The sequence below is a fragment of the Lissotriton helveticus genome, chromosome 4_1 (genome assembly GCF_964261635.1).
Source record: "Lissotriton helveticus chromosome 4_1, aLisHel1.1, whole genome shotgun sequence".
NCBI classification, from domain to species: Eukaryota; Metazoa; Chordata; class Amphibia; order Caudata; family Salamandridae; genus Lissotriton; species Lissotriton helveticus.
In genome coordinates, this window is record NC_136063.1 from 16684837 (window position 1) to 16712312 (window position 27476).

Genomic DNA, 27476 nt, shown 5'->3' on the forward strand with positions numbered 1-27476 from the left:
TTGATAGTACTTACCTACAATCGATATGCTTGACCATGAGAATTTGCATGTCAATATTTCAGACCCACGTATTTTTAACTCAATATTTGTGTCATTCTTTATTTTTGATTCAATATTCTGTCTCTGCACCGCCCAAAATATAAACTATTGCCACAGTGGATATGGGAGTGCCGAAACTGGGATTACCAAAAATAGGGGGCTACAAATATTGGGAAGTCCACTCAGAATCATAACTCCTGTTGTATTGATGTTTAGTTTCACAGACGAATATGCCAATGATGACATAACTGACGACATACAGTTATGGAAACAAGTGGAAGCAATGTCTCTTTCTTTCCAGTCTAAGAATATTGTGGGTCTCCTCCGCAGGAGTGAATCAGATGAATCAAATGGTAGAATAGAGGCCCAATAGCAAAGAAATAAATGTAGATATTAAAAAGAAAATGGATCAAATGGATCAACAATGATCCGCGACAACACAGTGGTGAATAGTTGAAGTAAATGGCAGCACAAATCTATCTTTAGCCCCTCCCAAGCTCATGTCATGAGGCACAGTGGAGCTGTGCTCATGACGAGCTGAGCTCATCATAACTGCTGCGGCCCAGTTGCGGCTAATTCCCCGCCTGTGCGGGCGTTCTATTTGAGTGGGTGGAGTCAAGACGAGTCCAGCTCGTCATGAGCACAGCTCCACTGTGCAGCATGATAAGCTGGGCTCATCACGAGCACCGCGGCGCCGCACGCGGCCCCTCCCCCCCACACCGCGAGGGAAATAGCCCAGCGTGAAAAGAGTTAAAATGAGGAAAACGGTAAATCCAAGGCAATCAATGCCCAGGTTTATCTTTTTCTTCACGCAATGCGTCAAGGCAACTTGCTGTGTTTCGCTTCATGAAAGGGAGAGGATAGCAATGCACCATTTTCACCAATACATTGCCCATACCTGCCCTCTCGTCTTACTGGCGCACTCAACGTTTCAAGATGCAAGGGTGCCTGAATTGCAGGCAGGACTATTTTTTGTGCAGGAACTAACACCTTCACCAGATTTACAAACATTTTGTATCATGGTTGCACCACTTTTGTGGGACATCCACACAAAACCACGCAAAGGGCAATTTGTGCTGCCTTGCATGGCTTTGTCAAAAAAATTTACCCCACTGCATAGGCTTGCACTGCATTGCATAACCTTTTAATCCTGGGAGGGACATGGACATTGCAATTACATTCGCCCACGGATTTACCACCCCCAATGCCAGACTTACAAATGTTTTTAAACCTGGGATTGCGTGTAATCACTATGGGGCACATGCATCAATGGAAATTGCATTCGTAAATGGTGCGAATCGCAAAATTCGGCCGATTGCGAATGCAATTCCATTGTTTGGGATGCATTAACATTTTTGTAATTTTCGCAATTTAAGAAATCTCACAATTGCGATTTCTTAAATTGCGATTGCATTTAAGGAATCTCAAATTGAGATTCCTTAAATGCAATGCATCTAACTTTAAAAATTTGCGAATTCGCAAATAAGGGGAGCAAATTACCATGAAGTTGACCTTTATGGTAATTTGCGAAAACTTTGAAAAATGCACTAATGTGCATTTTTCAAAGTTCCTATTACACACACACATGCCCTTGGGGCATGTGAGTGGGCAAAATGTACTTCTAAGCGGATTTCAGGGATGCAACAGGGTGTCCTTTGGACACCCCTGCACCCTTGAAATTGCATTCTTAATTTGCGAATTTCTAATGGAGAATCACAAATTAAGAATGTCTTCACATTCATTGCTATGCGCCTCTAGTCCCAAAGGAATGGATGGGGAGGTATTCCTTAATTGCGATTCTCAATTAGAGAATCGCAATTAAGAAATTTTAAGAAATCGCTATTTTCATAGCGATTTCTTGATGCATTACAGTTTCCAATTCCTTAATTGCGATTCCTTATTTTTCGCAATTAAGGAATCGCAAAATGCAATATTGATGCATGTGCCCCTATGCCTCCCCAGGAATAGAGTAACAAGAAGGAACATCTTTTGTTGTTGTTATTTTATTATTGCCTCAGAGATTGTTTTAGTGCAGGAAGGCACTCCTTCTTGCACAACAACAGTTGTCCTTGTTACACAGGCACCCTTGCAAAACAGTCCATGGGCGCCTGAGTTGGTGCCAGACTGCCTGAAGTGCATCGCTGCTATGAGGGGGCAGAAGTGTGCAATCTCTTAGTAGAGATGGTAACATGTTGCTCACTACCTTTCACACAACGCCCCACAGTAAGCGTTGCATGATAGGTTAGCAATTCTGGGCCTAGATGTATCAAGATTCCATTTTGAGAATCTTAAATAGCGATTTTTAGCGAAACGCTATTTAGAATTCGCAAAATGGAATGTATGTTAATAATCGCTTTTTTTTAGCGATTCCTTATTATTCTTTATTTGCGAATTCACATTTTGCGAATTCGCAAATAGGGAATAATTTCCCATGCATTCCTATGGGCCAGGAGGCCCTTAGGAATGATTGTGAAGTAATTCTCAAATTGCGAATCCGCAATTTGCTAATCGCAATTTCAGAATGATTTCAATGGTGCAGGGGTGTCTCATGGACACCCTGCTGCACCCCTGAAACTTACATGTGTGTGCATATGGCGCACATACATGCCCTATAGGCATGTATGTGTGTCACATGCCACCCTCAAAATTGCCAAATTTTGGTGTTTGAAAGGATTTCGCAAATTAACACGAACCTCAAGTTGGTGTTAATTTGCGATTCCTTAACCTGAATTCGCAATTTAAAAAAGCTTTATACATGGCATTTAAGGAATCGCAAAATTGCGATTCCTTAAATGCTTAAGTAAAATAAGGAATCGCAATTTTTTGCAATTCCTTATTTTGCTAATTTCACATACATTCCAAAAGATGCAATATGTCAGTTTGCGATTCATTAAGGCCGAATTTCGGCCTTAACGAATCGCAAAACGCTTGATACATCTAGGCCCAGGTCAGTGATGGCTAAAATCATGAACAGTTCATGAGGGCAACTTGTTGGTGTGTTGTTAACCAGGAGGAGTTCTTGGATTCTTGGTCAAATTCAAGTTACACCGTTGCAAAGATATTTTCACATGCATATATGTAAAAGGTGAATTACAGCACATATTTAAATACATTGCAAAAGTTAATTTACACTGAAAATGTTTTTCTTTTTCTCACAGATAAAAGTGTTTAGGAGATGCTTCTTCTACCTGCACTCCCCAATTCTTGGCATGTGTTCTCCCTGTCCCCCCTTGTATACAGCTTTATACCTGCCCTGGGTCGGGGTCAATTGTAACTATATTCAGCATGGGAATGTGACTTGAAAATGTGTGTGACTATCAACAATTTCGCAGGTGTTTGTATTTGTACGCATATCTCATGATTTCCCCACCTTAAATGGCCCCCTCCTTGGGACAGGGAGTAGATTAATTCGCACATCACAATTCACAAACTTCAAAACTAATATTTAGTCAGAAAGAACTTACAATGTTTTGACCCCACTTCAGTTAATTTTGATTTACTAGTGGACGTTTTGTGGTGCAATGTTTACATGTGTTTTAATACCAAGTCTTGCATTCGTAAATGCAAACATTTGTGCACATGGGTTCAAGTTGTGTTTTTTTAAATTAGATCCAAAGTCGTTACAAATTCACATTTGCTCACAATTGGGAAAAAATTCTTTCTAAAGAAGGTAAATAGGATGGTACGAGGCACATTTCATTACCTATACAAAACACAAGGGGCCTCATTTATGAGAAGTGATGCATCGCTGCGTGAAAGCAGCGATGCGTCACTTTTCACTGCGCACTCCTTGCGACATACCTGATGCGTCATATTTTCAGTATGACGCATCATTGCGCAAGGAGTTACAGATACGTCAGTATTTCTGACGTATCTGTAAGCACAAAAGTGACGCATTGCTGGAGTGTGTCACAAAAGTGACGCTACTCCAGCAATGCGTCCTGTCACATGGGGCAAGTCCGATGTGAAAGGGCCTGCACCAGTCTTACGCCTGCTGTGAGGCAGGCACAAGATTTTGACGCAACGTCGTCCTAGACGTGGCGCACTGAAATCGCATAGATTTCACTGCGTCACTTCTACGAGGCTTTTTGCGGGGGCACGCCCCCCCTGCATACATTATACCTGGCGCAGGTATAATGTGGCGCAGGGGTTTACAAAGTGACGCATCTACATAGATGCGTCACTTTGTAAATATGGTGCAACAAGGCACATTATTTACGCTGCTGGTGTGTCACAAAAAGTGACGCACCGGCAGCGTAAAAGTGACGCAGGGGCTCATAAATGAGGCCCAAGATGTACATTCTTTCCATTTAATGTGTATTGAATGCACATTGATCACAGGCACTGATCTATTAATAGCTCAGCATAAGTGTGCTCAGGTGTGAGAAGAGTCAACCTACCTGTGCTCAGCAAAGCAACTGATGAGAATCTCTTGGCCTGCTCTGCATTTCCGGCTCCCAGGGCATTGCCCACCCGGACGCTGGCAGCAGTGCCCATACCGAAGGGTACCTGTAAAAAAAAAAACACATTACTCTCGATTTACAGAATTGTCGAAAAAGAGTTCGATTAACAGCTTCCGGCTCTTCCATGTAACATTCTTATTTACTGAAATTAATTATTATATTTTTAATTTTCATTAAAAGAAATGTAAAACAAAATAAATCGATCTCTTTCAATTTAAACGCACCATCTGGGGAACAACCCCACCCCAGAGCTCAAAACCCCAGCTGACGTCTTTAACCATAGCAACATGCTAAACAGCTTCCTGGTGCTGGTTGATACAGAAGTAGGAATAGGAAGAAGGGTTAGGCACAGTTACACTACACTGGATGGTGCATTTAATGTGAAAAATATCGAACAATAATTACACATTTCGAAGCTTGAATACCAATGGGTCGAGGAATCGCTATTAAAGACTCGCAAAACGGGATTCATGTAGAAATCGCAAAAATAATTGCGATTTCTACATGTTCCTTATTTGCGATTAGCAAATTGCTAAACGTAAATAAGGAATAACTCCCCATTCATTCCTATGGGCCTTTAGGCCCATAGGAATGAATGGGGAGTTATTCCTTATTTGCGATTAGCAATTTGCTAATCGCAAATAAGGATGCGATTTCAAGGGTGGCAGGGGCGTCCAAAGGACACCCTGTAGCACCCCTGAAATGTAAATTTAGCCTGATGTTGCGCACACTGTGTGTAACATACCACTTAGAAAAATGCACTGAAGTGCATTTTTCTAAGTTTTCGCTATTTACCACGAAGGCAGACTTCGTGGTAAATAGCGTCCAGAAATAGCGAATTCGCAAATAATAAATGGTTAATGAATTGCATTTAAGCAATCTCAAATAGAGATTCCTTAAATGCAATTCCTCCCAAATATGCGATTTCGCAATTAGCGATTTTTGCATTTGGGATGATGAATCCCAAATGCAAAAATTGCGCTCGCAAAGGGCCAGATTCTCAGAATCTGGCCCTTTACGAGCCCATTTTTCAATGATGAATCTGGTTGATAATCCCATAAAGACGTCAGAGTCAGCCTCAGCTCTGCCATCCTGATTATGATGGCCCTTTTCCCCACAGCCTTTCTATGATATCCTTTCTGACATGGAAAGGCTGTCAGAAAGTGGCTTTCAGGGGCCCTGGCAGGGCATCCCTAGCTTTGCCCCCTTTCCCCAGGCCCCATAAATAAATAAATACATCTAAATACCTCAAACGGATTTATAATAAAAGAGCTTGTATTTATTGTGTCTCTGTGAGTACCCTGCAAAGAGGTATACTGCATACTGCACTGACTACTAGTGGGCTGCAGCACTGACTGTGCCACCCACAAGAAATGTCTCAAGCCTGCTGTTGCAGGCCTGTGTGAGCGCCATCACACTTATGCTCATGTTTTAATTTCTAAACCATTTGCCAAAGCTGAGCGGGACATTCACTACCACTAGGACGACCCCTAGGGAAACCCTGAGGGGTGGGGCAAGTGGTGAGGGACAGACAGGGCAGGTACACTTGTGTATTCTCTGCCTAGGTGGGGAATAATCCCCACATGGGTTTCCCTGCCTAAGAAGTCTGCTCTTCCCATGGGTCAGCATGGGGGAATTGCTGAATATCATTTAAATGACATGTTTAGCTTACCACAGGGAGCAGCATCATGGTGTTTTCAAACATGTCTTAAGTGTGCCATTGCAGGCCTGTGTGTGCACATTTGCACTAGTGCCCAGGTTGGCCTTTTGAAATCATTGGAGAAAGCTGAGGGTGCTTTTCAATAACACTAGAGCACCCCAAAGGTGAGCCCTGGGGGGTGGGTCAAGTGATAGGTGAAAGGCAGGGCAGGCACATGTGTGTGTTCCCGTCCCAAGCAGTGAAGAACCCTCATGTGTGTTTTCACTATCAATGACATTTTCTCTTCCCATGGGTTAACATGGGGAATGGCTGAGATTACTTTAAGTTGCAGAGGCGGCTTAGAGTGTAGCAGCCTCATGTTGTTTTCTATCATTGGATTCACAATGACAAATCATCCCTTGTGATAAAGGTGGATGAGTCATTAATAGCTTAGAAATTCCACAACTGGGGGGGGGGCGTGCTGGAGGGCGCAAGAGCAAGATGGCCGCACTGGTGGGAGCCTCTTCCTGCCGGGGACAACAAAACACAGTTATCCTGTCCAATATGTCCACGAGTCGCAAAATAATGAAAAGGAAATGGTGACAGCAGATCGGCTGCATCGATTGGAGTGAGCTGATGCTCCCTTCGCTGGCAGAGACTGGGAACAGACAAAAATCCTACAGCGCTCGTGGTGCACGTAAGAGGGAAACATCCTTTACAACGCAACTGTTACCACGCAGTGCCTTTACGACGCAACTTTTACAACGCAAACCATTACAACGCATTGCGCTGGGGGGCGCTCTAGGATAGGGAATTTACTATCCAACACCTTCCCTAGTGTCCACGGGGACTGGAGTTGAAATAGTAAATTAAACTATTCACTATCCAGCACCCCAAAGCGCTATGCGTTGTAAAGGCATGCGTTGTAAAAACAGCGTTGTAAAGGCATGCGATGTAAAAGCATGCGTTGTAATATCATACATCCACGTAAGATGGCAGCCACCCGGAGAAGAGAAACAAGCACCCACTGAGAGGACGGGTGGATATCGCGAAAGGCCTGGAGGTGGTGTGGCGTGAAATATAATTCCAGGCGGCTGACCAGGGAGAACCTGAGCTGCAGGGAAACAGCATCCTCGAACCGGTGAGGACGGCAAACAATTTGAAGTTGGAACTTTTTGGGTGGGAGGAGCGAAGGTCAAACACGGCAAGTTTGGGACGCTGATGTGGGTAGGGGGAAGGAGGGAATGTTGCTAAAGGTGACTATAGTCATGACAAATAGGCAGAGAGATAACCAGTGCACACAGGGACAGTACACAGTGGCAAACCTTCTTAATATCAAGTTGCTATCCACAAGAATGACGCACAAAGCCAGGCCTACCGAGTTATAACTAGCTAACATGGAATGGCAGGGGACTAGGTAATCCGCATAAGACATGAGACGACAAACACTGCGCTACACTCCAGTAAACACACCTGGGCCCCACCGGCTTGAACATGTTTCTGTCCCATTGGGCAGCACAACAAATCTTTGCAACATATTCAACATACACATGTGCAGCGATACTGATTAAGAAGGTGACCCATATGTAAATGTAAATGTGTGTATACTTGTAAAGCGCACTATCACCTGAAAGGTATCTTGGCGCTGTATACCTCTGTGGAACCCTTCCTGGCTTTCCCTCTGAGATGCCCCCTTACTGGGCACCTCCAAGGTGAGGCCAGGCATCCCAGTGCTTTCGGGGCCGTTGTGGAGATTAAGCAAGCTATTGCCCAGAGTTGCAGAGTGGGACCCATGATTAGAATAGGCACCGAGGCGAGAATTATCGAGTCCGTGGACATTGATCCCAAGACCCTGCCGCGTCAGGAATTGAACCCTGGTCCCGGGCCAGACCTCTGCCTCAGGGTCTGCCGCTCTAATCGGTGAGCCAAAGGCTCCATACAAGACCCACTGGGGCGCCGCTCCATAATGTAGGGCAAATTGGCGTCACATTCACTAACTATGGTGAGCTGTTATGGAACCAACAGAGACGAACCAGAATTCTTCCAAGTGCTATGGGGAAAAATCACTGATATATGGTCTACTCATGTTTTGTGGGGAGGAGACCACAATATCACACTGGATCCCAAGGCCGACAGGTCGCTCCCCAAACCCTATCACTGGGGGGGGGGGAATCTAAGAGGTATTAGAAACACGCTCAGGTGCCTAAAAACAGATATCTACCAGGTGAGTCAAATGGGAAGGGCAAAGGACGGGTAACTGAAAGGGACAATTAGAGGAAAACTAACAGACTACTAGGAGACAGCAGAGATGCCACTTTTGTGGGAGTTATCATCAGGCCCGAAAATGTAGGGAAGGAGAAAAGACAGGGAAGACGCTAGCGGAGCTAACCAGGAAGCCAAAATTCTCCAAAACTATATGAGCAAAGAAAGACTCAGAGGGAACCAACTGCATGGACACACCAGATTTACTTGAAGCATTTCACACATTCTACACTGCACTATACACTACACAGAGGGCACACCCCATACCATTTACACCATACTTCGAAGACACAGCATTAGCCTGGTTGGGAGATAGCCAGAGAGAGTTCCTTTCAGCTGGGATCAAAGAGGAAGGAATTGCGGTGGCAATAATGCAATTGCGCTCAGGAAGGGCCCCAGGCCTGGATGGCCTCACCGCAGAATTTTATAAAACGTGCACATGAATTGTTTTAAAATGTATTGCTTTTATGACAATCGTCGAATAAAGCTTGTTTGACTGAAAAAAAAAAACGTGCAGTGAAAACCTGGTCCCTCAAATGAAAAGCTTAATGAGGAGGCACTTGAGCTGGAGATACTTCCGACTACATTACGCAAAGTTCTCATAATATAACTACCAAAGCCTGGGAAACCGCATGACAAATGCGATTCGTATCAGTCCCTGTCCTTGATAAACTGTGACAAGAAGATATTATCAAAAATACTGGCTAACCATCTGAGTTTACTCATGAACGTGTTGGTGTTGCCAGTTCATTCTGGATTTGTGCCCGGATGAGCAACATGCTGTAATCTCCAAACCCTTTTTACTCTAATGCAGGATATAGATCCTGATTTAGAAGCGGTAGCAGTGTTTTTAGATGCCACCAAGGCATCTAAAAACCTGGAATTCCCTGGAATGGTATTATTTCATGAGTGAACTAAAACGTATTGGCTTCTCTACCCCCTTTCTAGCCTGGGTCCAGTTGTTATTTAACCACCCACAGCAAAAAATCCTAATCAATGGGATATGCTCCCCCCTTTAAGACCACTAGGGGAACAAAACAAGGGTGCCGCTTCCACCCCTATCATTTGCTTCAGCAGTGGAACCTCTGGCGGCTAAACTCCGGCAGCATCATATGGAATATGCATTAATATACCCAACCAGGCCAATTTTAGTGTCACTGTATGCAGATGACATCACTCTCTATCTGCAGGAGCCCATTGTAAGACTTAACCCGCTACTTAGGGAATTAATACATTTTGTTCTCCTTTCAGGAATAAACATCAATTGGGAAAAATCCCAAATATTCCCTCTCACTCAAGCGGTCAACAGATTTGATACTGATTACCCACTAAAGTGGTGTGAAGCAGAAATTAGATACCGAGGAATAACGGCACTAGAGATGAAGCAGAACTGATGAGGAATAACTCTGGCTGCACACTTGAGGCGCTGACAGATTCAACGATGAAGTGGATATCCATGCCCTTATCCTTAGCAGGAAGAATCCCCCTAATCAAAATGATAGTACTCTTGAAGCTACTTTACGCACTCATTAATATACCGTAAGCACCCAGTAGACATTTTTTTAAAGCTCTTCAGACTCAGCTGACTCGATTAGCGTGGGTTGGGAAACAACCTAGGCTGAAATGGGAGCTGATGACCCAACCATTTGCAAGAGGGGGGTTCGAAGCACCAGACCTGGAACTTTACTTTCACTGTGCACAGGCACATTTTGCAGCGTACTGGATGAGGACTCCTCTGTATATGCCACGTTTAGCTGTGGAGCAGGGATTCATGAATCCGGTTTCAACCACAGCCTTCCTTGGCTCCTCCAAACAACTGAGAGGGACAAACCCGACCACAGTCGACTGTAGAAACGCAGCCTGGCAGAAAATTGCAAAGCCTTTCCAAGCCCCCAGGCTATACTCCCCGCTGTGGGGATCACAGCATCGCCCAGACCTAGCGGTAACCATGACACGACCTGTCGACAGATGCTTAACATGAAATGATTTTTATGACAAGGGCACATTCTGTACTCGGGAGGCTTTCTTTTTAGCGCACCAGTCTACCCCAATGCAACTGTTCCTGGAATGGAATGGAATGGAATGAAGATTTGTAAAGCGCGATGGCTACCCTAAGGCGTCCCAGCGCTGTAGACAGACTAGTGGGTTGAACTGTAGGGGCGGGAGTGAGGGGAGCAGAGGGAAGGGTTAAGTGTGGGATTTATTAAAAAGCCAAGTTTTTAACAGTTTTCAAAATGTGAGCAGGTTGGGTTCTGACCTGATTGTGAGTGGCAGCGTGTTCCAGATCCTGGCCAAGTTGTAGGAAAGCGAGCGGCCTCCGCATCTAGCTCTTCTTATACGTGGTACGGAGGTTAGGTAGGAGGTCGTGGATCTGAGGGCCCGAGGAGGATGGTAGGCTTCAACCAAACGTTGATTTATGGTGGGGCCTGTCCCCCAATAGGAGCGGTGCGCGATGCACATGCTCTTGAATTCTATTCTAGCTTTCATAGGGAGCCAATGGAGGTCCTTCAATCTGGCTTTGACTGAGGAGCGGCGAGGGAGGTTCAGGAGGATTCTTGCTGCGCAGTTTTGGATAACTTGCAGTTTGGACAGTGTGGACTGTGGGGCGCCTAGGTATAGGGCGTTGCCGCAGTCGAGGCGTGACAGGATTAATCCTTGGACCATGATTCGTCTAGAGTGAAAAGGGAGAAGGGGGAGAATCTTGCGGAGCAGTCTCATCAGTCCAAAGCTTATAGCGGCTAGTTTGGTAGCTTGGTAGTTGAAGGTGAGATTGCGGTCGAGCCAGATCCCAAGGCTCTTAATTTGATCCTTAGGTTGGGGGGGGCTACTTAAACAGAGGGGCCAGATGGTATCCATGGATTTGGGGATGTTATTTCCAAGGAGCATCACCTCTGTTTTGTCCCCGTTAAGTTTTAGATTGGAAACCGACATCCAGGACGCAACAGCTTTCAGGCAATTGTGTAAGCTGTGGTTGGAGTTGAGAGGGGGGTCCAGTCCTACCACCAGCTGAGTGTCGTCCGCGTAGGTGACAATTTTCACCCCAAAAGGGCGGACGACATCAGCTAGGGGGCTAAGGTAAACATTAAAAAGGGTGGGACTCAGGGAGGAGCCCAGAGGCACTCCACAGTTAAGAGGTTTACTAGAGGAGGTAAACTCCTTTTCGAATACCTGGAAGTATCTATCTGTAAGGAATGATTCCAGCCAGGAGAGCGCCATGCCTGACACTCCAATCCTACTGAGGCGATGGATTAGGATGCTGTGATTTACAGTGTCGAAGGCGGCACTCAGATCAAGTAGGTAGATGGCCGTAGAGCCGCCACCGTCCAGGATCGTTCTTGCCTCCTCCGTCACTGCAATCAGGGCAGTCTCAGTTCCGTGGTGGGGCCTAAAACCGGTCTGGGTGGGGTCCAGTATGTTGTTGGATTCTAGAAAGTCTGTCAGAATAGAATTAACATGTTTTTCCAGAATTTTACTGAGCCAGGGTAAAAGGGAAATGGGTCGGTAGTTGGAAGGGTTGGCTTGGTCAAGGGTTAGGTTTCTTTAATAGTGCTTTGACCATGGCTCTCTTCCATATGGGGGGGGGGACAATGCCAGTATCGAGAGAGGAATTGAGTAGGTCTTGGATGGTAGGTGAAATCTGGCTGGCTAATTGGGTGAGAACCCTAGGAGGAGCTGGGTCAGTTGGGGATCCAGATTTGACCCTTCTCATATGCTTTTCCAGATTGAGTTTGTCAAGAGCTGGGAAGTTGCTGAGAACACTGGGTGGGGCTACCATAGGGTCAATGTTGGTAGGGTCTCTGGGCGGGGAGGTGGGATGGGGGAAGGAGGAGTTGATCAATTCTATTTTTTGAAGGAAGAATTCCGCTATTTCCTCGCAATGGTTCTGGGTGTTATTGTGGACTTTAAGAGTCTCAGGGAGTCACAGAAGGGTTTTGGCTATACGGTAAATCTCCTTGGGTTTATTCGCAGCATTGTCTATTTTTTGTTCGTAGAATGAGGCCTGAGCTTGTCGGATGTCTGCTTTATAATTTTTAATAGCTGCTCTGTAACTGACTTTATCTGCTGGGCAGTAGTCAAGGCGCCATTTTCTTTCCATCTTCTTACAGGCGCGTTTGGCCTTCCGTAGATCGTCTGTGTACCATGGGGCTGTTGGATTGCCCCGCTTGGGACGAAGACTTTTCATAGGGAGTACCTGATTTAAAGAGTTGGTGATCCACCTATTGTAGTTATCGTTCCCCTGGATAGGGTTCGATGAGTTAGGGGGTTTTGTGCATTGTAAGGAGGTTTGCCATTCGGGTAGGGGGATTTTTTGCCAGTTCCTTGATAGCAGAGTCGTCGGGGTTTTGAAGGAGGGAGATGGGGAGGGGTCCAGGTGAAAGGGATGAGAAAATGATCAGACCAGGGCAGTGGGGAGGGGTTTTTGGTGAGAAGGTTGGGACAGTTACTGAAAATGGGGTCTAGGAGAGGCCCTTTTTGATGTGTGGGCCCAGGGACAAGTTGATGTAGATCCAGGGCTTGTAAGCTTGATATAAGTTCTCTGGCGGAAGGGTCGGTCAGATCATCCAGGTGGATGTTGATATCGCCCAAGATTGTGTAGTTAGCAGGGATGAGGGCCAGGTCTGCAATTGTAGGAGCGAGGTTTGAAAGGAAAGGACCCTGGGGTCCTGGTGGACGGTATATAAGTATACCGGAGAGGGTATGAATAGGGCTGAATTTTAAAGAAAAAGCGAGACATTCACTATCTGGGAGGTGCACCGGGGTGCTGGCAACTTCATAAATAGCTTTATGGATTATTGCTAGGCCACCTCCATTTCCCTTTTTGCGGTCGAGGCGACAAATTTGATATTCAGGCGGGAGAGCTTGTACCAGATCAGGTTCCGAGTGGTCCTGTAACCACATCTCTGTGGCAAAGAGAATATCTGGGTTAATTTCCTCTAGCATTAGGTGGATTTCCATAGAATGTCTGGAGAGTGAACGACTGTTGAGAAGTAGCATAGAGAATGTTTTTGGTTTCAAAGGGGGGTGGGGGGAAAACTGAAAACTGCAGTTACTGCATGCAGGATGTTTTATAGACGGGTCCCATGCGTGTAGACAGGATGGCTCCGAAGGCTGGTATAGTTGCCGAAGGGAGTGTGAGCTGTAGGTAATAGTGTAGCTCGGTAGTTGGGCAGGGGGGACGGCCTCTGGCCTCGTGCGGTCGCGGACGGGCGCAGACGGGCTTGCCTTAGGCGCGCCTTTGGCGCGCAAACGTCGCGCCCGCTGCGCTCGTCCGCTGCGCGTCCGGAATATGCACATAATTTATGCAGCTTCAGGAGGGGTCCGTGGGGGCGTGGCCTCGGAAGGGGGCGTGGCCTCCGGTTTTAGCGCGAGGGCGCCAAAGGGTGTTTCTGGAGAGCGGTGTCGCAGCAGCAATGACTCGGCTGCTTAGGATAGCAATTTCCCCAAAAGCGTGAGTATTTTTAAAATGCATAAGTGAATCTGTGACACAAAATTTAAAAACAATACCCTGCTCCCGGCTTCCGCCTCAAGAGCACAACAACCAGTGAGTTACCTGGCGCCTTAGATCCGCGTCTTAAGTAGTGGTTGCTAAGGGGGCGTGGCCTCGGAAGAGGGCGTGGCCTCCGGTTTTAGCGCGAGGGCGCCAAAGGGTGTTTCTGGAGAGCGGTGTCGCAGCAGCAATGACTCGGCTGCTTGTTCAATTGCGCCTGGACGTAAAAACAACTATACCAGACTTCCCTGCTGAGCCTGACCCTCTGCACAACCTACTCCAAAATGTAATGTAATTTGCACTTGTATAGCGCCTATCACCCAGGGGTCTCTAAGCGCTGTAGGAATACCGCTGTGGAACCCTTCCTGGCCTGTTCCTGTGAGGTGTCCACCTATGGGCACCCCCAAGGTGAAGCCAGGCATCCTATCGTTGTTAGGGCCGGTGTGGAGATTAAGCAAGCTATTGCCCAGAGTTGCAGAGTGGAACCCATGATTAGAGTAGGCACCGAGGCGAGAATTATCAGGTCCGGGGACATTGAGCCCAAGACCCTGCTGCGACAGGGATTGAACTCTGGTCCCGGGCCAGACCTCTGCCTCAGGGTATGCCGCCCTAATCGGTGAGCCACACTTCTCCACTTCACTACACCAACATATGTGGCCTCTATGCTATACTGCGGCACCCAGACAAATAGTCCCACTATGCAACAGAAATCCCACACCCAATGGGTTGAGGACCTGGAGAAACCCATTAGTCATGATCAGTGGACATACTGCTGTCAGAAAACAGGCAAAATGTTAGCAAGCAGTAGATTACGCATCATGCACTTCGAATATCTACACCGCATATCTTATGCCCCGGTAGGGCTTCATCGATTTAAACTCCGAGACAACGACAGATGCGAGAGATGTGCTAAGGAAAGAGAAGATGTCCTACATCTGGCATGGGAATGTGAGGCTATTCAGGAATATTGGACAGAAGTCCTGCAAGCACTGGAGGATATGATTGGCTCCTCAGTCCCAAAAACTTCACTGAAAACACTGCTGGAGTACACAGAGGAAATAGAAACCTCAGTCAGGAAATGTGCGCCCCTTTGGCTGTTATTGGCCAAGCGGAGAATAGCTTGCAAAGGGGGACTAGCAGAGCACCTAAGTTTAAGGAGTGGATGCATGACCTCATCTAATGTCAGGATCAGCTGTTAGCATATGCAGAGCTAAGGCCAATTACCTCCAGACCCCACTATATATGGGACCCACTACGGAACTGCTTGATGGAACACAAACCAGATCAGGACAGCTCAGAGAAGAGCACACTAAATGATCAACTGTAGGTGGGAGAAGAGAGTGAAAGCAGGGGAGGGGCACAAGACACTGAGGAGCGAGGTCCTTAAAGTATAAACAAGATAAACAATAGCCTGACCTAACATGTGCACAAGAGAGGGCGAAATGCTGGACATTGAACTGTAACTGTGATAATGTAACAGTGCATATATTTATTTAGAGGTGAGGGGATGAAACTGCATCCTGTTTCATGTGTGGGAACTTGAGCATTAATATGACTCTACTGAGAAACAACGCTTTATGTCTGACCACCTGGGAAATGTTGTTTATTGTTGATATGTATTAATAAATAATACATAGATAAATGCAGACAAATGAAGAACAATGCCATACATGTACCCCCGAGCAGAGATCTGGGCCTAAATCCATCGTTTTATGCTCACCATGCCATTCCAGTATGGACCCAGCCATATGCAAATCAGTGTTGACCCTGTGCCCAATGGGAACAGTCCAGTCGAACTGTCAGGCCAGGTCCTCCCTGGACTGGAAACAAGTATTCTAGGACAAAAATTCAAGGTAGCCTGGCTGATGAAGGGTAATACCCAGAAACCATTCCCTGGATGCTTCTTTCTAGTCCAGGGAGAACCTGGCTTAGCAGTTCGGTGTGGATTGTTCCCATGAGGAACAAGGTCAAGACTGATTTGCATATGGCTGGGTCTAAACTGGGGTGGCATGGTGAGCAAAAGAACAATGGATTTAATCCAGATCCCTTGACTTGGAGTAAATTTATGATTTATTCATCATTCCGTCCATCATTTATTCACACAGCACTGTTCACCCTAAGTGGGAAGGGTATGCCCAGGCGTCGGCCCCTTGCTCAATTTGCCACTGTATTCAAGCTAGCCTAGCTGATGAAGGGTAATACCCAGAAACCGGTCCTAGAATGTTTGTTTCCATTCCAGGGAGGACCTGGCTTGGCAGTTCGGTCTGGACTGTTCCCATGAGGCACAGGGTCAAGACTGATTTGCATATGGCTGGTTCTAAACTTGGATGGCATGGTGAGCAAAAGAACAATATATTTAACCCAGATCTCTTGACTGGGGGTGAATGTATTCATCATTGCGTCCATCATTTGTTTATGTAGCACATCTAGAAGGTGGGCATTTCTCTGTGCTAAACTCTTTTGTGTGCCTTTTAGGTTGACTGCAGTCCACACTGAAGGCTGGATGAGCACATATGTGCATTCCCCAGAGACAGTCATAAACATTGGGGATGCAACTGGAACGACACACCACTGCCATTTGAGGACTTGTTTGGATTGAGGGGAGATAGGTTTTGAAACTTGGCCTCTGGAAACCCAGATCATGGCCCCACTAAAGATTAAGATCTGCATTCCATTGACTTGTGGCAGACAGGACTGACATTTAGAGGAGACATTTGTGGTGCAGAGAGAACCCTTTAAACCACCACCTTCTTCAAAGGCACACTACAGTATAACTACTGGTGCCAATCCTTCAGCAGAGCAGAGATAAACTTGGGGGATGTGGGACCAGACATCCTGGACTGTGTGGTGTGCACTGCATGATGAATCTGTTGTTCATAAGGAGGATTAATGCCATTGGAGGGACCGTACACCCAACCTGAATAGTGGCTTGCCTGGGCTGACTAGCTTTTGCTGAAATGTGCTCTCCACAGGCTTGTTAGCTTGCCCCGTGTTCTTTTTGGAGGTCTCGGGGACATCAAAGACCTCCCGTGAGGGACCTGCACCATCTATTTGTTTCTTCTGGAGAGCGGTGCCCTCTCAAACACCTACTTCATCATCTGGATCCCGAATGCTGTGCAGTATTGGGGTGGAACTAAGTATTGTGACTGTAGACTGCATTGCTTTGTGCAAAGTCCCTAAACCATGACTGCGTGACCTCTCTGTGCTTCGTGCAACTGAGCTGGTGCCGGAAGGTGAATTGAGAGACTTCTTAATTGAACTGGGACAGCCTCTAGCCTGTTTCTGCTCCACATAAAGTGGGTGAACTTCCAGAGTGGTGAACAACCCCCCCATTTGTTGACTGTTGCCTGGTTACCCTAATAGTTGTTCCAGCCTTCTCCCCTGGACCCTTGCCTAAGTCTGACTCTGGTCTTAAACCGGTTTGGTAACGAGTGGGGGGTTTTGATTCTACCTGTGGGCTGATTAGAGGGGGGTAACTGAGAGTTATGGGAGGGACTGTGTCACAGGGTCCACATTCATATTGTCAGCTGAACTGCTTTAATGCATTAAGGTGAAGAGTGTGTGTGTTTACGAGTCTGCTTCATACAGACTTGCTGATATCTTTTGCAGTCTGGGAGGATGCACTGCATGAGAACAGCATGCAAATAGTTGCAACATGCAACAATATTGTTTTACTGGTTTGTTTCATTACCCAAGGAATAATCTGTTTACCTGTGTGGACATGACCAAAAGTGCTACTGAAAAGTGTTATAAATTCCTTTGTGTACACATCCCTGCCATCATTGTGACCTGCTGTGCACCCTGGAAATGAGTAGATTTGAATTGTGTTAATTGCCACAGTGGGCCCAGTTCTTACAACGTATCACACCACATACGGGTGCTGGAGGTAAAAATAAGAAGTGTGCATATTACTGCTGTAATTTTACCACTTTTGGACCTGGTACCGCAAATAATAGTTCTAAATGTGATTTATGCCCAGAAGAAGATGTTCATGTTGTCATATAATGCATGTGAAGACTCTTTTGTGACACTGCTTTACACATTGTTCATGAGATAAGCCTGACTGTTCAGTGCCAAGCTACCCAAGAGTGAGTACAGGTCATACAGTGAGTGTAATCACATAACCCTGACATAAGTGGCAGATTCTGCCTGGCTTGGGCACCACCTCAACCACCTAAAAAGTACTAGTTCCAACACACACATTTTACATAAAACAAGAGACAGTAATACAATAGGCTCAACAGTGCAGATCTGTCAAGGAGAAGAGAAGACAAAGAGGAGGGTGGTCCCCATTGACTCCCATCAGGATGTTTGTTCTGCGCCCCAGAAAAACACTGAACGGAATGGCACCAATCCTTGCATTTAACTAGAACTATACTCAAAAGAGCTGTAAACCAATTCACTAGTATCCTAATTATTAAGACAACAAGAACTATAAGGGGACTTCAGAGATGTTGGAATGGGGCGTATTAGTAGGTGTAGGAAGGTACCTGCCACTAGTAATAAGGCCACAATCACAATATAAGGACCAGTCATGGTCTCAATAAATTATTCCCTTACTTATTCCTTGGTAGCTGACTGTGAGCAGGCAGGGCTAACTTAGGAGACCGGTGTGTAAAGTATTTCAAAACACCAATACATTAAATTACTAAGACACAACACACAATACAAATCCAACACCAGGTTATAACAACAGGATATATTGTAATGAATAAAATGACACCAAAACATCAGAAATGCAATGTAAGGAATTGGAGATATTAATTTTTAAAGAATAAACACTTTCGAGTGCCTAAAAGCCAAAAGTGCCACTTTGGGACATTTTGTTTCGCTTGACCGGGACAAAGTCAAAGTTTCAGGCTGGCTGCGGTGGAGCTCATGCTTTGTACACTTAGAGGTAGGGACCAGTCAAGTTTTACCTTCTGACTTAGTCACATTTTGAAGCTTTTCTCTTGACGTCGAACAAGGCTTCCAGTCAGGCTGGCCTTGGGTGCAACGATGGTGGCTTGGCTCAGCGCAATGTCTTGGTAAACTCCTGGAAGTCTACTCAGTGATGGTTTTTTTTGTGGTTTTTTCGCAGAGTTTAATATAGCGCCAACTAGACCCAAACTGAATCAGGTATCAGAGTGCTTTACATAGCACCAGTTACGTTACATGAGGACACGCATTCATTTTAGGCACGGGGAGATTACGTGATTTGCTCAGTATCACAGGAGGTTTTTGGCGTCGTTACCGAGACTCGAACCCAGATCCCCAGGTCCGAGGTCGAGCGCCCTAGCCGTTAGGCCAACCCCTCTCCCCCAATGAAAAGCTGATGAAAAGCTCTGGAGCTTCAGCAGGGCAGTCCTGAATCTCAGGCGGGGGTCTGATTTACTGTTCAGCTCTCCCATATGTATCCAATGTTTCTGGGTGACAAACAGGGGGTGTCCCTGACCAATGGGGTGCAAGGTGCCATCCTGAAGTATGTAAACTTTGTCAATGTATGACACATTTGTTTACAATTATAAATTAATCCTTTAAAATCAAAAATGGAAAAACGAAGTCTTGAAAGTTAAGATCTGGCTAAGCCAGCTCACTGGAGTGGCTAAGTTTCCCTAACACTCCTCTTCCAGTGCCTCTGCTAATTCAATTACTGGGGTCCCTGTCTGGCTGGGGTGAGGATGTAAGGGTGAGCCTACGTCCTGTCCTAACTCTCATTCCCTTTGGAAGACCAGTTTGGCTACTCCACCCCTATCCTACCTTTTGCTCTGCAGCTGCAGATCTCCTCCCACCAGATGCCCTTTGTCTCTGTGTGGAACATTTCACACCTCTTCCGAGCAGTTTGGCTCAGCCAGCTCAAAGATGGCCAATCAGTAGAGGCCGCTGGAAGGATGGATTTTAGCACATCAATAAAACAAGTTCTATAATGTTTTTTCTGTGAAAGTTATAATACATCCAACCATGGCAAGCTGTTGGATTGAATCAAACTATCGGTTTAATACTTTTAAGTATATGTTGTAGCTCACTCCCATCAATAGTTATACTGTATTAAAGTTTCCCCATGTTAGCTTATGGGGACAATGTGTTCCAAGGGGAAAACAAAATCAGCAGTTTTTTCCCTTGTCAGGATACACCAACTTATTTTGTAATGTCCCTGCTTATAGTTATAAAGCACCTACAAGAGACTTTAGGTTTGACTTACATGTGCAAATAAGGTTGTTTAAGTCTTTTAAAGTACATTTAATCTCATATACTTTACTTTTAAAAGCACCGCTGCCTTTAAAATGACAGCAGGCAACACAATAGTGCACACGTAAGAGCAGTAAATCTTTTGGGCCTTTAACGCTACATGCCCAACTATATGCCCTACCATATATTAGGGTCTTGCAATAGGTTGCCAAACCAATTGTAATTACACCATATACCTTTTACACAGAGCACTGGTCTGGTTAACAGGACCCAGGGCACAATAAGAGTACGTTACTTTCTTACAAGAGCACATCTTTAAACTACAGAATGTACACAAACAAAGAGATCATACTCTATCCTTATTCAGGTTGCTCATTTTGCATATGTTGTGCAATATACCAAGTCATTCGTGAGATAATATATTAAGGGCCAGATGTAGGAAGCCTAATACTGGTCGGTAACAGCCGAAATTACCGAATTTGGGCAGTTACCGACCGGTATTAGGCTTTGGGGATGTAGGGGTCTAATTTAAGGATTCGGTAATTTACCGAATGGGTAATTTAAGAAATCGGTAAATTACCGAATTCTTAAATACCGATTCGGTAAATTACCGAATCCTTAATGTAGGAAGCACTCAAGTGAGTGCTTTTCACTTGTAAGCATTCGTTATTCACCACCAACTACAAGTTGGTGGTAAATAACGAAAACCGTTAAAAAAGCAATTTTATGCTTTTTTTAACAGTGCCATGTGGCAGACATACTTACGTGTGCCACATGTGCACCCATGCACTATACATGGGTGCAACAGGGTGTCAATGTGACACCCTGCCACCCTTGTAGGTCTACCCCATATTACCGATTCGGTAATTACCGAATCAGTAATTCTCATTCATTCCTATGGGCCTCCATAAACAAGTGTCCATAGGAATGAATGGGGAATACCGATTTGGAAAATACCGAATCGGTATTTACCGAATTTTACCAATTCAGTCAAATTTACCGAATCATTATCTACATATCATTTACTGATTCTAAAATACCGAATCGGTAAAATTCGGTATTTTAGAATCGGTAAATGATATTTACCTACATCTGGCCCTACGTATTTTATAACAACATAGCTGAGGTCATAAGTACTGCATTTTCTAGGCCATCTGCTGATAAATGACAAACACTTCGACATCGTGTCCATGGATGTCCAGAACTAGTTCTGCTAGTAGTGGATGCTGAACACTTTTGAATGTGAGTGTAAACACTACAATACAATTAATATACAACAATGCACTTGGAGGGCTGATGCTGTCATGCAAAAAGTGATCTCTTCCCCATTGAAATTCTCCAGTCTTTTAACCCCTTCCATGCTGATGACGGCCCCCGGCCTTCATGCGTCACGGTGGGTGTGTGCTGATGACGGCTGGGGGCCGTCATGATCCCGCCCACTCTCTAAATCACCCGCACAGTGCCAAAATTTGCCATGCATGCAAGGGGTGAAAAAAATCCATTGGAAACCCATAGATCAAGACATTACATGGGTTGAACATGGGATCTTGCCTCTTTATAGTATGGTGATATATAGAGCTAACACGTTAAAGGCGATGTCTTACCATGAAAAAGATAGTTACGACCTGGTACAGGACAGACTGTGCTCCTAGCTCGGTCACACTGAGTAGACCTGAAAAATGAAAGCTGATTCAGAAGGATAGTACATTTGAGAAACGTAAGCCAAACACACTTAAGTTTCCATAAACATGCTTTGTAATTGCCTAGAACATTCTCTGATGCTGAAGTGTACCCACACCATTCACAAATGGATATCATTACTCCAAACTCCATCCTTGTGTTGAGGCAAACATATCTATTAACTTTTTTAGTTTCAATTTAACAGTTTGTGAAACAGGCAATACACAACTTGTCTATGTGGTCCCCACAATAGTTTCTCAGACACAGTTGTGAATAAAGAAAACATGGGCACAGATTCACAAAGGCTTGTAAGAATATGTGTAAAAAAACTCAGTTGGTACTATTTTGTGCACTCTGACATGTCTTTGTGAATCTACCGAAAACCTCTACTCAGTATATTCAGTTCATGATTATATACAACTAGTACAAACAGAAAGGACTCTTCCCACTGCACTTTTACTGAAAGAGATTTGAATGATTTGGGGTTGATTCACAAATGTATTACGTGAACATAAAAAGAGTACTTTTTTCTGCGTCATTTGAAAAATGCAGGGATGCTCCGTATTTACAAGAATACAGCAAACCCCTGTGCTCTTCTCAATGCTGGTGAACAAACCGCAGCTGTGCACCATGTACATGACGGGTCACCAAAAATACTCATTAATGGCGTTTTCCTACTTCTATGTGTGCTGCAGAATGCAAAATGGTGTGCTCACCCGACTGAAGTGTAACAGGAAAAATAACTTTATTTCTCCTCATTATTTTTTCTTCCCATGCACATAGAAAAGGGTATGCTGCTGGGGACTGTTTTTGTACAGGAAGGTACACCTTTCAGAACAATACAATCCTGCCAGTATTGCAGGCTCCCTTGCAGCATGACGCAAGGGTGCCTGCATTGGCGCTAGGCAGCCTCAAGTGTACCAGTGACGAGAGAGAGCTGACGGGCGACGTATTTCAATAGGTTGGGCACTCTGCAGCTCTTTCCTGTTCATGCAACACAGCAACTTTCCTTGATGCCATGCTTGTATTTTTTATAAATATGCCCCTTCATAACAGGTGTTCTCGGTTTCCAGTGTTCACCTTAAAAGCGTGCAATCTACTTTTAGGTTGCTAGTGTCAAGACTAGAAGACAGATTGGCAATGGCCATGTTAGTAGGCATGCTTTTACACCTAGGTGCGGTACAAAAGGGGGGGGTGGTGCTGGAAGGAGCATCTGAACCAATCAAACACTCAAACCCAGTCAAAAGATCTGGGTTTGACCCATCACCGTTCTTTAGCCCACTCTGCCACCCCAGTTCAGACATGGCTATATGCAAATCAGTCTGACCCTGTGCCTCATGGGAACATTCCAGCCTGAACTGCCAAGCCATGCCTTCCCTGGACCGGAAACAAGCTTCCAAGGACCGGTTTCTGACATTTCAGCCGTCTTCAGCCCTTCTTGCTTGAATCCAGTGGCAAAGTGAGCAAGGGACTCACGTCTGAGTATACCCTGCCACACTTATGGCGGCCAAAAGCAGTACAAAAGGGGGTGGTGATGGATCTTTTGACTGGGTGTGAGTGTTTGATTGATTCCGATGCTCCGTCCTGCACCACCCCCTTTTGTACCGTTTACACCTAGGTGGGCAGCATTCATGTTAGAAGAGAAACAAAAATGTTTAAGCCTTATAACATATCTCTGATGAATGGATAAGCACATTTATCAGATTCTTGTAGGGGACCAGCGTTTGGTTGTATTAAATATCTCAACTAAATGGGAATGGAATGGATATGTCATGGTGGTCAATTTCATCAATTTAGATGCTTGGAAAAAATGGAACATGATTGTCTGTGGTCATAGCTGCTGCAAAGATATATTGCGGTGGTCTTTCCTTCAGATTAGAAATTTTCTGAAAATATAGATCCCATTTTACTGTCCACAAAGCTGGACTTCATCAAGATGTTAATTGAATTGACGACATGTATATCTATTAGCAGTTGGATGTATATTCTTAGAGAAGATACCAATAATAAACCTTTTGAAAGGGCTCTGGAAAATAGCAAACTAAAGAGGGCCTTCAGGTATCAATGGGTGCTTGGAATAGGATCAACACGTTCAACACCTATTAAGAGTAGCCAATTTTAACAGAATGCAGTTCTACACCAAATGGCTATTATACAGGAACCCAGCTTTTTTACATAGTATATACACCCCAAGATACAAGATATACGCTCTGGATGTACAATGGGAGGTGGAGGTGCCTGATCTGATATTGTATGAGATTGTCCAAAGACTTAACAATTCTGGGACGATATTGAGAAATACTGCACGCACATTTTAAGGAGGGGGGCAGTCATTGATAAGCATATCACAATCCTAGGATACTCATTGAAGACTATATACCCAGTTCTTTCCAGGCAAAATATGTATTTATTGCTGACTTAGTAGCCAGATCAATAATACTACAGAATTGGAAAAGGAAAAATATACCAACATTCCAGCAATGGCTGAACAAAATGTGTACAGTTCGAGAACTGGAAAGGAGATAGGTTTCCCTTTTTTATTTTTTATAAACTGTACAATTAATTAAAATCATTACAGTAAAAAGTGCTCATCATATTACAGCTAGAACAATAATTAAAAACTATTATTTCTAACAGGGGTTTAAAAGACGTTTTGATAAAAAGAAAAAAAAAAAGTTTGACTTTACTCCCAAAGTTCCATCAAAGTCGGTCTTCCCCAGAGTTAGTGTTTACGGAGGTGTGGCTTTAAAGGTGGCCCGGGCTCCCATGTTGTTCTATGGGTGGCATTGTCAGGTTATGATTCCTTCCCCTTGGCCGCTAGACCATTCACCATGAAAAAGGTTTTCCTGACTGGGATTCTGGAAGTGCAGACAAGCATCCATGCACGGACTATGCCACCTCAGCATCCTTGCGCTGGATTTGAAGTGCTCTTCTCCCGGGTTTTATTGCATTCATTTGCCAGTTTTAAGTCAGTCCTAATATGATGGACATATTTTCCCAGTCTGGCTAGAATCAGCGTGCTGTTTGTGAAAAAACACATGGCTGATGCTTCGCTGCAGGATTTTGTTCCATTAGTGGAGCAAATCGGACACAGTAAACGCCTTCTTTCCTTGGTAAGACTGGGGCAACAACATAGCAGGTGGAGACACGATTCCCTCTTTAATGGGCAGAGTCTGCATTTATTGGCTTCCCCTCTGCGATCCCACTCAGGATTAAAATCAACAATTCCTAGGGTGATTAGTCTCATGGACAAGATTTTACTTCGAACTGATGGTGTAATGGCGTCACTTAAATAAGCATGGCTTTTCCTACTGTGTAAGAACTATTCAAGGAGACTAAGAGTGGACTTGAGCGAAGGGATTTTCAGTCCAAATCAAATGAGATTTCACACACTTGTTTATTTATCACTGTTTTCCATATGTTCAGGGGGATGACCGGCCTTGATATGCTTTCTCTCACTATATTCAATGTCTGAATCGCTTTATCGAGTGCAGAATGCCAGGGTGTTCAAGGCTCTTCAAAGATTGATTTTAGTTGGTGTTTTAAGGAGTAGGCCGGAGCCCCTAAAATCCTGAGGTAGAGTTTTATGATGTCACCTTGGCATATCAGGTCCGGCCTTGCCATTCCCAACTCCAATCTTATCCTTGCTTGCCTTGCTGCCCTTGGGATTTGAAACACTGTTTTATAAGCTTTAGATTGTGCTGTATTTAAGTAGGCCTGCAGTGACCCGGGGGAAAGCCTGGTGGTCATAGCTGATTGCGGGTAGCTGTTTCGGTTTCATAGCTTTCAGTATTGGGCCGGCGGTTGGACTAATCAGCTGATTGTTTAGTTGTTTGAGTAAATATATGACCCTGTTGGCCTTATTGCTCTGATGTTTCAAATGGGAAGTCGCCTTTTCCCGATCCGTCAGCCAGACCCCTAGGTAATTGTATGATACCGCCGTCTTGATTTGCAGGTTGCCCAAATGCCATTATGCTTTCTTTTTCTGGTGGTAGGTCCCAAAGATGACAACCTTGGTCTTTCCTTGATTTACTGTCAGATTATTGATGTTATTAAATTGTGTGTGATCCATTATGGCAGCGTATTGGAGCACCAGCAACTTCATATTTCCTAGTCTTCGAGTTACTAGGCTGGCTCCTTTTAGGGCGTCGCTCAAGTCCGCCGTGTAAAGATTGAAAAGAATGGGAGCCAACACGCAACCTTGTTTCAGCCCATTCTCCATGTTGAGGTTCGGTGGAATGCCCCAGTTTTCTAGCTTCCACCATAATCTTCTTCGCACCACTTTATCGAAGGCTGTGCGGTAATCCACGAAGCAGCAGAAAAGTGGGGGATGGTTGTTCGTGGTGGCCTGGGTGGATAAATAGGCCAGTGCCAGTACGTTATCCATGGTCGATGCTTTTGACCTGAGGCCTGTTTGATAAGATGGTATAATGCTGTTCTCTTTTGCCCACCCCTCCAAGTCCTTTAAAAGAAGGCAAGCGTAAGCCTTGGCTTCAAGGTCAAGCAGGGCAGAAGGCCTATAATTCGAATGTTTTAAGCGGTCTCCTTTTTTATGTATGGGGACCAAAATGGAGCCCCTCCAGGAATCGGGGGTTGTTGATGATTGGAATGTGTGGAGGAATAAAGGAGTTAGCAAACCTGCCCAGAAGTCTGGGGCCTTTTTAAAGACTGGTGCTGGAATTCCATTTGGTCCAGGGGCCCCATTGTTCTTCATGTTCTTAATGATCTTACTGACCATATGGGGATTTAGCTTGGCTGGTATTTCATCATATGATTCTGCCGGCGTTCTCTTACCCTCAGACCATTTTTCTTGGCTGGCTTTTGTGTCGCCTGGAGCGATGTTTGTTTGCCGGTCTGGGCCCTCTATGCCACTGGCCACCTCTGGACTGTCTTTGTGGGCAGCGGTACTTGTATAAAGCTGGTTGACGTACGTCAGCCAGTCCTTTTCTGCTACTCCATTATCTCTTGATATTCCTCTGCTGCTCATTTGATTTATATGTCTCCACAGGTGGACTGGGTTCTTTCGTTTTATCAGGACAAAGACTTTTAGCCATTCCCTTTCTGTGATGGCGGTTTTGTGTTCCCAATTTTTTTTTCTTAGTGCTCCCCTTAGAGATGCAACCGTCGGTCCCTCCAAAGCGCCGACCCCTCTTTTCTTTTTTGCTAGGGCCTTACGCAGGAGGCGTTTAAGGACTTGTATGTCTCTGGTTAGGCCTCCGCTACCCTGTTTTGGTTGTCCTGTATGCCTGATGTATTTTGCCTGGGGATTCCCAAACTTTTCTTGTAAGTCCTCCACAATATCTTCCCAGGCTTTTATGGGTGATGTAGGCGTAAAGAGATTTCCTTCCTGTTTTTCTTCCAGCCATGTTTGTAACGAGTTACCTATCTTGGCGGGCCATTTGATTCTCTTCAAAACACTGTGATTTTCATCCCCTCTCGATGTGCCAATGGTATGATATGGTGGAGATGTCGGGACTGTCATCAGGAAGACGGCACTCAATGGCCTGTGATCACTTTCTGACCTTTCTTCCACTTCAAAGTCGTACAAGCTATCCGACAGTGCTTTGCTGATCATGCTGGAATCAATTCTTAAAATGTCTCTGAAGGTAGGAGGGGGATCCCATGTGTTCGAGTAGGCTTTCTTCAGTGCGTAGTTTGAGGTCAGGTTGTGGTTGCTGCCGAAGATGATCAAGGGCGCTGCCCTGCTAGAACTCACGAGAGGGGAGATGTTAGTGTC

General features: G+C 45.1%; 1 protein-coding gene across 1 annotated transcript in view; it reads right to left on the reverse strand.

Moving 5' to 3' along the window:
* Positions 1-27476, reverse strand: part of LOC144827822 (multidrug and toxin extrusion protein 1-like) — a 227396-nt gene that overhangs the window by 104570 nt on the left and 95350 nt on the right. Inside the window, exons 7-8 of the mRNA XM_078685988.1 lie at positions 21664-21731; positions 4440-4548 (exon numbers count right to left, since the gene is read on the reverse strand). Coding sequence (XP_078542114.1) covers positions 4440-4548; positions 21664-21731 — 177 coding nt within the window. The remainder of the gene's footprint in view (positions 1-4439; positions 4549-21663; positions 21732-27476) is intronic.